The sequence below is a fragment of the Cricetulus griseus genome (genome assembly GCF_003668045.3).
Source record: "Cricetulus griseus strain 17A/GY chromosome 1 unlocalized genomic scaffold, alternate assembly CriGri-PICRH-1.0 chr1_1, whole genome shotgun sequence".
NCBI classification, from domain to species: Eukaryota; Metazoa; Chordata; class Mammalia; order Rodentia; family Cricetidae; genus Cricetulus; species Cricetulus griseus.
This window is the reverse complement of record NW_023276807.1, coordinates 107,058,638-107,074,862: the sequence shown is the minus strand read 5'-3', so window position 1 is coordinate 107,074,862 and position 16,225 is coordinate 107,058,638. Positions and strand designations below refer to the sequence as shown.

Below are 16,225 nucleotides of genomic sequence, written 5' to 3'. Positions count from 1 at the left end.
GAAGGAGTGGGGTTCTGTAGCATGGTCCATATTGAACATTAGCTAATGTGCAGTAGAGGCTCCATGTCCCAGCTCACACAGTATGAAGGCTTTCTCTAGGACAGCCATATATCCCAGAATGTGAACATTTTAATTTAGATGCCTTTTGTTCATGATGAGGCAAGCACACAATGACCCCTCATTAGCACAGGTGCCTAGAAAGAACTGTTGCCCAGTGCAATGGGTACAGCTTGCACACTGCAGTAGGGCTGGAGGATGGGAGGTAAGGACTGCTCAGTGGAGACTGGGACAAATCTGTCCCCAAAGGTGAATCTAGTTCTGCGTGTCTCAGTGTCCCTGGGCTCCATCACTGTTTTTCCAGGGATTCGGGCAAATCCTGCATCTTTTTCCTTTCTCCTCAGCCCCAGGAAATTCTTGCTGAGCTTAGGCCTGTGGGGAAGTGAGAGTTCAGGATGTTTTGATTGGGAAAAGCACATCACAATAGCAGCAAAGAGAAGGCAGATTGGGCCCACCCTGTGTGACAGGCACAGCTCTTTTAGAAAGGCATCTTCCCAAACAGTCACCTACACCTCAGTGCAGGTGAAACAGACTACAGACAAGGAAAATCACATCCATATCACAGAGTGTCATCAGGCAGAGTGGCACTGTTCTTAGACAATACTCTGGGTGTGAACCCATATGCTTTCACCCATCACTCATACCCCTGTGACTTCTATCTCCTACTTGGCTTCAATATGGTTCCTATTTCAGATTTTTCTTCCCTCTCCCCTTTGAATATAAAAAAGAATCAGAAACATAAGCCCATCATAATGGATCCAAGTATGAATTAGCTGCATCAGGATGCAGAAGTCCTGTACTCTACAGGTGTTCAACTGTATGCCACCTGAAGCCCTCCTGACCTGGGCCTCAGGACTCAGCTGAAACACAGTGCTCACAGCATACTGTGCCAACCAGTCAGATCCAGATGGCCCACCTGCATTCCAGGCATTCTGTGGTCTAGCCACAGCCAGCCTCTGCAACCATATTTCCTACAACTCCTCACTAACCGCAAGGGTTTTCTTTAGTGACTACATTCCACATAAGCCTCAATGATGTCTGGCCTCTTGAGTGTTTTCTTGCTCTAACTGTTCCTATCACCTAGAAGTTTCTAAGCTTTATGGGGGGGGGGCTGCTGACTCACTTGCTCAGGGTTACCTCTCTCTGAGGTCCACAGGACCCTTTGTCTGTCCCCACTTCTGTTTTTCCTAGGACACTACTTCCTCCCTCCCTCCCAGGAGCTGGAATCCTATCCTCCCTGGCAACAGTGAACTTCACAGGGGCAGGAATGACTCACTTGAGAAATATATCTGAACACCCAAAACCCAAGACGGGCAAACATCTTACCACAGAGACATGAAGAATTCAGCCTTGCCAGGCAGAATATCTACAGAAAAGGACTTAATGCTGGGGGTGGCAGGCCAACCAGTAGAGGTGTGAACCTGCTGACTAAATGAGAAAGATAAAAGGCAGAAGGAGTATGACAGACAAGAGACCAACTCTTTCCTAGAACTGTACTAACTTGTTCTGTGTCAGACCATGCTTGCCTAAGTGGTATCTCAGGTTTCAAAAGGAAATAGATACTGAAAGACAAAGTAAGCAAAGGACACATCTACATGGGCTAGGTTGAAGTGTTACCCACAGAAAATCTAGCAGATATCCACACATAGGAAGAAACAGTCTCTATTGCCATGGAGGAAAGGGCAGACACACAGCATGGGAAGGAGAGCACCTGGCTGTAGGGGAAGACTTTCCCCGTCAGCACCAAGGCTGGTATGGAAAGAAGGGCCTAGCCAGGAAAACAGACAGCACATGGAAGTCGGATGCAGGCCTCTCCCTGAACAGCCTGCCCTGCTCATCCCACTCTATCATCTCTTCAGAGGTACACTCAGGCCATGGTTCCAAGCTGTCAATTTCCCAGGATCCCCCAAGCTCCTGTCCCTAAGCTCTCTCTGCTCACTCCAACATCAACACTATTTCCACCTGCACACCCAGCAGGCACCTCAGGCCCACTCAGGCCTATCCAAGTAGACCAGTATGTGGAGTCCCTTCCCCCACTGTGCTGCCAGATTGCACATCGAGCTGTACTCATCTCAGGCAGCAATGCCACTTCCACCAGCTCTTCAGCCTCAAGGCTGGAGGTTACCAAGTGCTCCCATCCCACCCACTCACAGTTGCTACCTAATGGGTGACCTCAGACTCCAAATGTGACCTGAGCACTACTCACTCTGCTCAATGTGAGTTTAAGTGTAAATGTGGAGTGGTCCCTGGTAGCAGATGTCTTGTGTCTTGGTTGCTTCAAGAGATTCCTGTCCAGTCTACCAGCTTCCACACCACCTCTCAGCTGTTTCCGGGCTTTTCAGATATAAGCCATATACCATGCACACTCCAGCTCTGGAATGCCCAGTATATATTTCTACCATGCTGAGGTCCAAACTCTACCTCAGCATGAGGGCTGTATGGGTATCCTCCCACCTCCCAGCAAACCAGGTTGCCTTTTCCATGCTACCCTCTCTGGAGATGTCATGTGCTTCCAGATCACTGGTGATGCTGGGTCCTCTTAAAGTACTTATCTGTGATGGGTAGACAGATGTTCCTTTAAGGAACTGCCGTTCATTGCGTGTTGTTTTTTGGGTTTTGCATTTGTGTGTGTGTGTGTGTCTTGTGTTTTTTATTTTTTATTTTTGGCTTTCTGAGACAGGGTTTCTCTGTGCAACATCTAGAACTTGCTTAGTAGACCAGATTTGCCCTAATCTCATAGAGATCCACCTGCCTCTTCCTCCCAAGTGCTGGGATTACAGGTGTGTGCCACCACCACCTGACTTGTCTTCTATTTTCAAAAATCAATGTTTTTGTTTGTTTGTTTGCCTGTTTGTTTTCTAAAGACACACAGAGAGAAAGGGTATGGTGTTGGGTGGGTGAGCAGAAGCTGGGAGGAGTTGGGGAAAGGGGAACCATGATCAGAGTATATTGTATGAACATTTTTTTTTCAATTATAAAAGAAAAGAAACTGCCATTCAGATCCTTTGCCCACTTTTCAACTTTCAATTGAGAGGTCTATCTGTGTCCTGCAGGTAGATGAAGTCCCTCATCAGGCATGTGGTACAGTGTACATTCTGTGGGCTGTCTTTGCACTTTCTTGGTGGTATTCTTTGAATAGTAAGCTCCAGCAACTAGTGCTCATCTCCTTGCTTCCATGTTTAAGCAGGCAGAACAAATGCTAGCATGGATGTGAGTGCTGGGGCCCAGGTGCTTCCACATCACATGTTCTTCGTCTCCTGCACACTGCTCAGAATACTCACAGCTCAACCAGTTAGAAGACCACCTGATCATGCAGACTCTAAGGCAGAGCACTAGAACAATACTGCTTTCCTCACACTCACAGACCAATGGGAGGGTGTCGGTATATGGACCTTGCTTGCTCCCCAATGAGCCCAAAGAAGAGCCACTTACTCTCACTATGACATCCCTCACACCCAGCCCAAGGCCTAGCACAACATGCAATGTAGGCTTGAGGTATCTTCTGATGAGATTTTCTCTAGGTCCTTAGTCGGCACTGGCTTTTCCGGCTCTCACCAGCCTGCCTAGGGTTTACTGAGTGGGTGAATGACTGAATGTGGATGCTGTGTTCAGCTTTAGTAAATTTAGTTATGATGCTCCTGTCTTGTCTTCTAGGAAACTAAGCCCATGGGACTGTGGGGAAGCCTGAGGCAGGCACAGGAGACATGCAGAACCCCTGCCTGCTGAACCACAGCAGCTACCAGGCAGAAATAGGCTGAGGCTGTGCAAACAGAACCACCCACATGGAGGGCTGCTGTGCTTCCTCAGTGCTGGGCTTCTTCTCTTACATAATCTCTCTGAATGCTGCTGGCTTCCTCACCTATAAAACACAATAGCGCACACCCCCAAAGATCCAACAGGGTCTGACCTGTGACTCAGTCAGCACGTGTAGCACAGCAAAGAGCTCCAAAAATGCTGTTGTCATTGTACAAAGGACCTCTGGAATCCTCCAGGCTGGTGAACCATGGTGCATGTGAAATACTTGTGAAATGCAGGGAATCATGAAGTAGAGGTGAGCTTGAGAACCAAACCCATATACCAGTGAATCCTGGACCCACCATATATGAGCTTTCACCTCAGACAAATAGTCCAGACTCTGAGTCTTTCAGAGTCCTCTCAATAAAAGAGACTCATGACACTCCAGTTGTTACAGTGAGGCAAGGTACTGCAGAACTACGGACACGGCAAAGAAGACATTCAGGCCTCACAGCTTCAGTGAGCTGCCAGGTAGTGAAAGCAGCTTGTTTGCTAATTGTACTCAGGGATGCAGTGCTCTGAGTAGGGGCACGTGGACTGCACACATAATGAAGCAGTCCGTGACATTGAGATCTGAAGGAGACTGCACTTCTTTGGCATGCACCATCAGGAACATTACTGTGATGACAAGAAACACAAATTCATACTTGCAGCTTGGGCTTCCTGGCTGTCTAGGCCCCTGAGAAAGCATGCTCTGCCCTGGGGCAATGCGGCTGCCAGCTGCCAGTGCAGACTTCCACTGTGGAGGGTTACACCTTTCTTTAGCAGACAGCATGGATAGTGCCTCCTCAGTCTCCAGCTGATACACAGGAAAGTAGCCCTTCTTCAGGTCCAGGTGAACACAGGACTCCTCAGCCCGAACACTGCCACTCCATGTTTCTTTTGCTTGGGGCAGCTATGCTGACACCATGGGTCAGGAACTGTTGCCTTTCCCTGCTTTGTATTCCTGCCAATAAGTCAGAAGGAAGAAGTGCAAAGCAAAACTTTTATACTGATTCATACCTGGAAGCTCCTCGGCAGCAGACTTTTCTTCAGAGTCCTGGGAAGCAGTCTGTGAGGCTTTCTCAGATGGGGGTTCTTTCCTCTTTGTATTTGGCTCAGGTTCCAGCTTAGATCTAAATACAAATACTTAGCAGTTATTTATTTTGCCTTCAAAACAGGACTCTTTTCTGACAACAGAAAGGGTCATGCATTACTTGTGCATTTTTGCCCTGGTCTCTCTACTGGGGCCCATGAGTTACACGGACACAACATACCATACATACCATGTTGATGGTACACTGCTTTTGCACTCCAGCCACAGCATGGTGCCTAGCATCTGCATACACTGAAGTTGCCCTGGAGACACCACACCAGAAAGTGATGTATAGTAATCCAGTGATTCTACACTAATGCAAAAGTATTGCCAAAACACAGGCATGGGACATGGACACACGGACACACGGACAGACATGGACACACACACACACACACACACACACACACACACACACACACACACACACACACACACAGGTATGTGTGCTATCTTGAAATAGTTGAGCCAGAAGTCTCACACTTAGTTTTCTTTCCATCTTTCTATATACTTCTCTGCCCATGATGTGTTCTCCTTTTCTACCCATAGGGTTCATATTTGTCTCTGCTACCTAGAGGTCTCCCCAGGCTTTTTTTTTTTTGAATATTTTTATTATTCATTAGTGTGTATGCACATGAGTGTCTGCAGGACACTTGGAGGTCAGAAGACAGCTTCTGTAAGTAAGTCTTCTCTTTTCCCTTTGCTGAGGCCGGGTCCCTCTCATTTCTCTGGGAGCGTCCAGGTGACTTCCCTGTCTCCACCTCCCATCTCACTGCAGAAGGATTGAGACTACAGAAGTGTGCAGGGCATCTGTTGTTTGTTTGGATGTTTGTTTTGGTTCTAAACATGGGTTCTTAGGATCAAACTGAGGCTATTAGGTTTGTTCAGAAATGCTTTTACCTGCTAAGCCATCTCATTGAACTATGCGTGTGTGTGTGTGTGTGTGTGTGTGTGTGTGTGTGTGTGTGTGTGTGTGTGTGTGTGTGTTGTGCACAAGTGACTCCACCCATATGTGCATGTTTAGAGGTCAGAGGTCAATACTGGGAGTTTTTCTCTGGAATTTTCTACCTTATTTTTATTGTTTTTAATCTTGTTCTCATTTTGTAGCTCTGGCTGGCCTGGAACTCACTATGTAGACCAGGCTGGCCTCAATATCATAAGAGATCTGCCTGCCTCTGCCTCCTGAGTGCTAGGATTAAGGGTGTATGCCACCACACCTGGCTCCCACTAATTATTTGAGACAGGGTCTCTCACTGAACTAGAGTTCACTGTTTCAGCTAGACTGGCTGGCCAGTGAACCCCAGGAACTACCAGTCTCTGCTTCAGGTGCTGAGGTTTACAGGTGAGCACTACCATGCCTAGATTGTACATGGGTGCTGGGGACCTGAACTCAGGTTCTTACACTTGTACAAACACTTCACCCCCAAGCCACCTGTCCAGGCCCTGGCTTGCATAGCAAGTTCTCTCCTATTTCTCTGCATGCACCTCTTCCTCCTTTGAGTGGGTCTGTGTTTTTGTGAGTTGTGAGTGCTACTTAGCTGGATTAGTACCTGCATGTAGTGTCTGTTGTGATCTGCAAAGGTTGAGGTCCAGTGTATGGCTTTACTGAGTGAAGTTTTATGAGGCAGAAAGGTCCCTGGGGATGTGCTCTTGACGTGGCCACTGGGATCCTGGACCTTTCTTTTTCTTTGTTCTCCAACTGTGGTGCCATGAGGTAAACAGGTTTCTTTTGTCATGTGCTCCTGTCATGTATGTGACACCAGGGCCAAGTAATCATGAGCCAAGCCAAAACCTCTAAAACTGTGACCCCAACAGACTTTCTTCTTCTGACTCCTCTCTTCATTTTAATTATTGGAGTCAAAGTTTTACTATGTAGTCCTGGCTAGCATGGAACTTGCTATGGGACCAGGGTGGCCTTGAACTCACAGAGTCCTGCCTGCTCCTGTCACCTGAGTGTTCAGATTAAAGGTTTGTGACACCATGACTGACTTCTTTTTAAGGTGACTGTCACAGGTGTTTTGCCAGAGTGATAGGAATTTAACTAACACAGTGCTCAATAAAAAAATGTGTTGAATGAATGAATGTTTTATAAACACGAGCAAATGGCTAACAGAAGAGAAAAACTCATCCTAAAATAATGTGCTTTAGAGCCAAGCAGACTTGGCTGTATGCATGACTGTAATCCTAGAACTTAAACAGGCAGAAGGATTGCTGCCACAAGTTTTATGACAACCTAGGTTACAATATGAAAACAAAAGAATCAATCAATCAATCACCAAAATAAAATAATAGGCATCATAATAGCTTTACCAAAACCTAAATGAAAATTACAGGAAGGGTGCTAAAAAGATCTATGATGCAGTTCATGCTGTTGGCTAGCAAGACTGTGAGTAAAAGAATACAATCAACTTGTACTGGCTGGATCTGGTTTACACTTAGTATTTGCCAAGGACCTAGGATGTACTAAGTACTTCTCTAAGCACCTTATGAGGATAAATGTAGACAAATTCACCCAACTTCCAAACATCTAAGAAGTTAAGAAGTTACTAGTATTGAATGACTTTTTTTTTTTTTTTTTTATAAAGAAGGAAACTGAGGCCACATAGTAGCTAGGCTGAGGTAAGACCTCAGGGTCCCAGCTCCTGAGTCCATGTTGTGTCATCATTAACAGAACAACTGGGTATTTGTATAGAATAGATAATCATTAATGCCATTCAGATCCTGACTAGGCAGAGCACAGAGGAGGCAGACAACTATCTACAGCAGAGACGTCACAAAGGGCTTATGTCAGGACACAGAAAGAACTCCTACAAAAATTAACAAAACGCAAATGATTCAATAACAAAGTGGAAACTTGAATAGATACTCTGGAGGAAATACAGAAATCATCTATAAACACACAGTTGATTTAACACAAACCCAAGCCACAGTGAGATGACTGCACACACCCACAGGGGAAGAGTTAAAATGTTTGATCCACACTACATCCCCGGGAGAATGAGGACAAGTCAGAGCCTCACATAGCTAGATGGTGTGTAAAATGTTGTTACCATCATGGAAAACTTGGAACAGTTTCTTATTAAATCTAAGAGTGTTTCAACTGTAACAGAGCACCCCCCCCCCCTTTGAGGCATTTACCAAAGAGAAAGGAAAAGGTATGTCCACACGAAATGGAAACTGTCAAGTAGTCACAGAAGACTAACTCATACAAGAAAAGCAGGTAAACAACCCCATGCCAACCAACACGAGAGTAGGTAAGGCAATGGTGTGTGTTCACACACAGCACGATACTACTCAACAGTGGAAAGCAAATCACGAACACAGCAGCATGCTTAATCTTTTTAAAATGTGCTAAGAGGGCTCAGGGCACAGTACTCACTGAGCATGCTTAAGGCCCTGGGCTTGATCCCAATACTGTAACAATAAACTCAAAAGAAACCTTTTAGAAACAAACAGGGCTCAGTATGTATTTAGCACTAAGTGTATTAATATAATTATGAAATAAAATAGTGGTTAATATTTTGGGTCAAATTAGTGTTGGAATTTAGTAATTGAGTAGCTTGACACATTAGACAATTTTCGAACTAGCCTAAAAAAATATACCCATCAATCAGAATTTTCAGTTTTTCCTTCTGTTTAGTAAGTGACAAGTGTCTTGACATTTCTTGGTCTGATTTCTCATCTGTAAAATGGGGCTACAAGAGTGTCCTCATGTGGTCACTGGTTTCTCTGGGATGCTTAATTAGCAGAGTCAACAGCATACAACCAAAGTTGCAGATCATCTGTTCCACAGCTTTACTGCTACAGTGCTAGTGAGGAACAAGAATGGAACCTGAGACAGGTTATTAGCTGGATATTTATTGGGAAATATATACTCACACCGGGAATCATTAACCAGATTTGGCACCTGAGAAGTCTGGTCCCAGATGCTTCCCAAAGCTGGCTGAACCCTGAGAGTGAGCGTGCCCGGCTCCTCCTTGCCCTTTATCCTATGCCCTTCTACGTACCATGAGTGAAGCAGCCTGGTCTCACAGAGGAAGTCCTAAGACAGTGCATCCAATTGTCCTTGATGCTTTTCTCCTTGTGGAGACAGAATCCTCACAGAAGCAACTATGGGAAAGGACTGACTCTGGCCCAGGGTTCAGGGGATACAGCCAATCATGATAGGGAGGCCTCAGTAGTGCAAGCAGCTCAAGGCTGTGGTAGTGGAGACACAAGACTGTAGATTACACCCCTGTGGCTATCATGAGCAAAAAGACTGCTGGAAGCCTAGGCTGGCCTGTAACAACTCCTAAGTCTGCCCATCAGCTAGACCTCATCTCCTAAAGGTTCCACAGCCTCCCAAAACAGGGTCACTAGCTGGGTACTAAGTTCAAACACATGAGCCTGCAGGGAATGTTTCAGATTCAAAATATATCACAGACCAATGAGTCAGAGAGGAACTCTAACAATCCAGAATATCCCTAAAAATGCTGAGAAGGGCACACTGAATAGAGCCAGCCAACTGCTGGCTCACAAGTTGCTGATCTCTAGGCTGGAGCTACCGAAGGGACAAGTGTGAAGTATCCTGAAAATCAGCCAGAGACAGGTCTGGTGTGGGATCCTGTTGGGACCTTCCTTTGGGTTATGCTGCTAAGCAAACACTAACTCCATAGATTACCCGAGGTGGCAGTCTACCACACAATACCACAAATCCCAGTTTACGAGTCTGGGTCCTAACATACATACATACATACATACATACATACATACATACATACATACATACACACACACACACACACACACACACACACACACACACACACACACATATATGTATGGATTTAATTCTAGACTACCCCTACCCCTCCTTACTTGCTGTGTGAGATTGTGGATATGTTTTAATTCTCATCATCTATAAAATGGGGAAAACCCTGCTTCTATCCAAGGTACTTTAAAGATGAAATGAGATCACCTAGTAGGAAGTACCTAGTACCCAGCTCCCACCTATTTCCTTATTTATAAAGCCACTTTCATTAGTTTTCACCCCAACCTCCAACCCAGGGCTCATTCTGGCTTTCTTCCCTTTGCTTTTGTGATAGTGAGCAACCTCGCCCCTAATAGCCTTCTGATCAACCTACCATTGCAGGTTCTGTTGCAAAGACTAAACAACAGCAGCAGCTATCTATTGCATGAAATGCCAATGCTGTCTGAGTTCTTTAGAGAACTATTAAGTGTGGAATGCTGGGAACTTCACAGGATGGGAATCATCAAGATCCCAACAGAGAGTAAGACTTTGCCAGGCACAAGGACAGAAAGGACATTCCAGGCATAGGGACCAGAAGCTGATCATTTGCCTTCAGAGAATTATGATAGTTGGCCATTTCTAATGCATAATCACTGTGGACTCTCTCCCCTAGCCTTGTAGGAGGTTCTGGCTGTCCCACATCCATTCCTCATTGTCTGACAAATGTAAGCTGGTATTCTGTATTTCAAAATTTATTGTATAACAACCACACACAGCGAAGTCTGAAGTATGAAGATTCCCTCAGTGAGTAAGGTCCAACCCGATGTCCCTACCTTTGAATATTTAACATATTCTCTAAAGGCAGCCTGCTTTGATGCAACTACCACAATCAGAAAAGTCACAGCCATCTCTTACTCCCATCGCTTCCTCAGAATATTCCATTCTGACCAACAATATCCTGTACAGCCAAAGGGTCCAGGTAAGAAGAATTCTGCATCATGTTACCCACTAATGCTAATGTTTGGAATGTTTCCTTCAGACTCTCCTTGAGTTCCATGTGCTTGACACCCAACACCCTGCCAGTCACTCCAACTATGCCTCTGAACTTATGCCTGGTGCTTTGTGTCTGAAGCCTGGTGATGCATTGACAGAAATCACAGAAGCACTGCTGTTATTCTGGGGCATCTGCCAGCCTGTGTGTTACTCATCTTCGCTGACATGGTGGCTGTACAGCTCCTTGTTGTAAGGTTTTTCTTCTTGTCAACAAGAAGCAAGGGGAAACACTTGACATTACAGCTCTTTCATACTTTGCTTATGAATTTACTCCTGTCCAGATGGACTCCTGATGATCTCTTTCACTCAGTGGGCTACAACCTACTTGTTCTCCTTTAGTTTTCACTTGGACTATCTTAAATGTGGCCAGTAGCAACTCCTCAGGTTAGCTGCTGCAGACACATCCTATCATCCTATAATCCCTCCCATGTTTTCTGACATAGTGAAATGACCTTGGCTCATTTCACACTTTCCTTAATCCAGCTTAAGAAGAATAGGCCATTTTTCCAGGAAGCCTGATCCCTCAAACTTGGAAGTGGTACTTAGAAACCAAGACGTGTGTGTGCGTGTGTGTGTGTGTGTGTGTGTGTGTGTGTGTGTGTGTGTGTGTGTGTGTGTGATGCTACTGTGGTATTGCTGCTTACAGGTCTTCCCAGTATGCATATCTAGAAAATACGCATTGTTCATATTCACACAACATTGACTTCCAGACTGAGCTATGGAAACTGAAAACTATGTCACACTGTATCTTTCATTATAACCCCTATCACAAAGTCTAAGCATCCTGGCCTTTTCACTTTTCTATACAGAAAAAAAAAAAAACTGGCTTGCTACACATTCTCTATCAATTGTTGGATCACTTGTGTAAGCCAACACCCTCAGCTCCACCACCACTTCTCCTGGAGAGGATATGCCTATCATTGCATGCCTCTTACTGCCTCTCTGACCACCTGCCCTCCCTGACACCCTACCCTGGGCAGCAGGGCTCCTCACCAGCACAGACACTCACCTTTACCCCTCCCCATTTCCTGGCTTCAGGACTGCTTGGTTCAGGAGGGGGATGGGCTGCACTGCCTCTTGACTGAATATTTCATTTAATGCCCATCACCCTCAGTCTGGAGTGTGGCAGTGCCAGTTTTCAATGTAAAATAAATAAAGGGCTGCAGAGAAGCAGACAAAGATGAACACTTTTTAAGGTGATAAAAACAGATTCTAATTATATACAGAATGTCTACTGAAATACCCCAGGGAAATTACAAATTAGCCAGCCAAAGGCAACCTGGTTGCAGGGGGAGCAATTTTTTAAAAAGTCACCACAAAGATCAGTTTATGCCCAATTTACTTTAGCATACTTCTCAAATTGAAGGCTGAGCACTATCTAGCTGTGATCAACACAAGTTTCAACATCTGTTTCCAGGCCCCTGACTTTGAAAAGCCTTGGGATTGTATTTGAATTTGTAAAGGAGCAAGAAGAGAAAAAAGAGACAGATTTTCTTGGTTTTGGAGGAAAAAAAAAAAAGCATGGAAGCATACTTTGCAAACACAAAAAAAGCCACTGTCATTCCAGAAGGACTTCTCTCCAGAAGAGGGCAGAGTATGGAATATGACATCACAGTGTCCTACTCCAAAGTCGCATTTGAGTTACAGAGGCCTCTGAGACACAGGGACAGTGTCTACCTAAAGCCACTTTCTCCATTAGACAGTCACTCAGCTAACAGGTATTTACTGGGCATCTACCACTTCCTAGGGAAGTTGATTTAAAGTAAGTGTTCCTCAAAGTGTGGTGTACCAGATTCCTTACTGCTTATTACTGATCTGCCACAAGTTAAGTACAAAATGAGGGGCAAGAATGCACAGCACATGACAGTGCCTTTGTCTCAATGAACATGGTATAGAGCAGTATGGTGTCATCAGACCACTGTGGCAGGCCACCTGAGGCAAAGCTGTGACCCTGTCATGCACAGGAGACTAACACATCAGTCCCTGGCAGACTGCAAAAACTACAAAGGTGTGGCCCTTCACAACAGGAGGTATTGTTCTACACTGGGGTCAGCACAGTGACCAACACATGGTGAACATTTCAAGCTCTAACTCACACTCTTCTTTCTTGGTTTACAGATCTTTTAAAATACAATAAATCATGCTTAGCTGGAAAGCCAGACAAAAAAAGGCCAAAGTCTAGACTTGGCCCACAGGCCAGTCTCCTACTCCCTTTTCCAAACAAACTAGACCCCATCATAGATAGTAAATGAGGAAGAATCAACACTATGGCCCTCGTATCACATGGCATCTCTGCCTCTCCTCCTCTCCATTTCCATCACTATGGACTTTCCAAACATTGGCAGCATCTACTGAGCTCTTGCTATGTGCAGGATCCTAAGTCAGGGGCTGCAGCAGTCTACCAGTCCTGTTGAGGAGAGAGGGCTGAATCATAAATAGACTCTTTTAAGTATGAGTGCAGTATGTGATGCCATGTGTCACACAAGAACTGATATCTTCTCTAAAAGAAAAGCAGCATGAATTTCCTCCTTTGTACTGATGGCAGAGAACACTTAACAAAGAATGTGAGGGGGCTGTATAGCTGTGGATCACAGCAGTGGTTTTTGGTGTGTGTTGACCTGGGCAGAAGAAGGGCTTGATGCTCCTTTTAGGAAGTTGTCTTCATGACACACAGCCCATGCAAACAGATCTCTGGACACAAAGTGTTTCTTCAGTCCAACAATAGACTACATTGTCAGAGTAAGCTTTACTAGGACCACCAAGAATTCTGAATACCTTCAGAAAGACTTTCAACTGCAGGATCTGTGGTGGGGGACATGCTAGTAACACAACTTTAAGATACACTGATGAACTCGGCAGCTTCTGTGGAGTGATGCCTTTTGACCTTGTTTTGTAGCCTGCTATAATCTTTAGCCATCAGTTTTCATTCTTCTCAGATCTCCCTCAGACAGAGAATGCCCCCAAAAGTTTCCACTCATAAGAACCCCAGAAAAGTGAAGGGTTCAAATAATGGCCTGAATCCTGCAAATCTCAGAGCTAAGTCAGCTGGAAAGCACAAACAAAAGCCAACACTCACTGCACAGTATGGAAGGTACTTCTGCCCTAGCAGACAAGTCTCAGGCTAGTCTTGATTCTCAGAGGGCTACCTAAAGCCTCTTCTGGACGGAGAAAGAAAAAAAAAGGTCAATGACACACAAACTGCTTTTCTGGAGAGAACATGTTTCTGATTAGCCCAGATGATTTATTTCACCAGAGTGTGTGATGGCCATTTCAGCTTTAATCACCCCCAAATACCAGAGATCTAAGGAGACCAAGAGGAAAAGAGGTGGATTTCATATCCTCTGGGGATGTGTGATAGAGCCACTTGTGCCAATGCTTCATCCAATATTGTCCCACGTATTTCTAGTTTGTAAGCTTTTACTCTGCAACTCTATGAGCAAGAGTAAGTGACCATGCCCCATTTGAAGTCTCCTTCAGTCAGGAACCAACTACTTTATAGCAGGCTTTGATCAATGCACTGATCAGAAAGTCAGAAGATGCTGGTCTCTACCTCCAAACTTATAGGAAAAAGAGCAGAGAGATGTGATGCCCAGGGTAGTTATCCCTCTCTGGCTTGAGGCAACATGCGGCAGGTACCACTACTGTCAGCTCACAAAGCAAAATGCCATCAGGGTACATGAAAATAGGTATTTTTAATAATGCACCATCATTTACAGACAACATAGTCACTGTAGGAAAGTGTAGAGCAGTCAGCTGGGAATACTTCTGGCATAATGAGCAAAATATTTTCAGCAGTTTGAAATAAGAGCCCTTTGGTATGGTAGATAGATGTGACATCACTCTACAAGAACAAAAGCAACTACATAATACCATCCACACTTTTAAGATATTACAGTGAGCAATTACAGTGAGCAAGCTGCACTTTAACAAGTGTGTTTTCCTTCACCAGATAAAGGTGATAGTGACAACAATGCCACAGAACATGAGCAGCTAGACTCATAAAAACTTCTTAACTACAGCCATCAGCAACCCAAACAGAAACAGCCCACCAATGACAATTGCACACTCTACCCACTGGCATCCCCAAAGGACAGGCATTGTGTGATGGGCTGAGGTGTGTGAGGAGACATAAGTCAATAGTGACTGCATGAGTGTGTGTGTTGCACCTGGCCATGAACAACACATGAGGAGCCTACTAAGAAGGGGGACACAACACTGTTGGCAGCAGCTGGAACACTTCACAGGACAGGTGGTGTTTCAGTTGGGCTGGAAGGATGAGTATGGATTTTGTCCACCAGATGAACAGAGCAGGCTATGTGAAAGGTTCTATGGATGGAGAATTCAACAAGAACTGGGGACAAGAAAGGCAAAGCTCCTTTAGAACAAAGTCACACAGAGGCAGGCAGAGCAGATGTCACTGGTGATTGATTTAGAAACAAAAGCTATAATATAGTCACTATAGTTTTGAATTTGACATATTTAGCCTTTGTGATACCTGTGCATAAGGGAGGCAGGCATAAGATTATGTATGAAACTATACATAATAAACATGTATTGTATATAAAGGTGAAGAAAGACTAGAAAGAAGTCAGGGTGGTAACACATGCCTGCAGTTCCACAATCCCACCATCTGGGAGGCAGAGGCAGTATGATCAGAACTCAAGGCCTGCCTGAGAAATACAAGCCTAAGAAGAGAGGTCTGGGTCACACTGTGAAGAGTTACAGTTATTCTGAGGTCTCCAAGGTCTCCTGTTTAGGGTAATTGTGGAGAACAGCTATTTGGCAGGTGATTGATTCCATACAATTCCCATTTGACTGACATCAGTGGAAACTTCTGCTTAGAACCAAGGCTGTGTGTCTCTTAGTGTGATAGCACAGCAGACACAGCTGCTTCTCCTCTGGGGGGAAGGGGGGCTGTGAGAGCCAGTGACTGCTCTCCTTACCATACTGATAAGCTAAAGTTACAACACCAGAGTCGGACCTGCTCCCCTGGATCCTCCCTGGACAAACTGCAGCCATCATGCTTAAATGGGTATTGGAGTGGGGTAGGAGTCAGTGCACATGACATCTTGAATATATTATGTCATATTGTCAGTGACACAGGGGAGCATTCATCACCACGAAAACCCCTTTTCAGAAAAACTCTTTCAGAGAAGGAGGTATGGGGGGAGGACAAAGACCAAGGTCAATAGCTCTAAGTGTCCCACCTTACAGGATTATTAAGAAATGGGGTGAGAAGTTGGGTAGGTGACACACATCTATAACCACCTCACTCTGAATACTGAAGCAGAAAAAAATATGGGTTCAAGACCAGTTTGGGCTGCATAATGACTTTGAAGCCAGCATGTACTACATAGCCAGATTGACTCCCTGCTACTCCCAACAAAAAAAAAAAAAATAAAAAGAAATTACGTAAGTGCTCAATACCAGTTCAGCTGCCACGAGACTGTGGGGTCACATGAGCTTAAAACCTGCTGAACCACAGTGTTTATCTGGAAATGAGAGAACCTGCCTCA

The 16,225-nt window shown here is 44.9% G+C and overlaps 1 protein-coding gene across 2 annotated transcripts in view; it reads right to left on the bottom strand.

Moving 5' to 3' along the window:
• The window catches only part of Stx18 (syntaxin 18), a 103,081-nt gene that overhangs the window by 13,372 nt on the left and 73,484 nt on the right, over window positions 1-16,225 (bottom strand). For both annotated transcript variants that reach the window (XM_027387042.2, XM_035452289.1), the window contains one exon: window positions 4,855-4,967. In XM_027387042.2, the coding sequence (XP_027242843.1) occupies window positions 4,855-4,967 (113 nt within the window). The remainder of the gene's footprint in view (window positions 1-4,854; window positions 4,968-16,225) is intronic.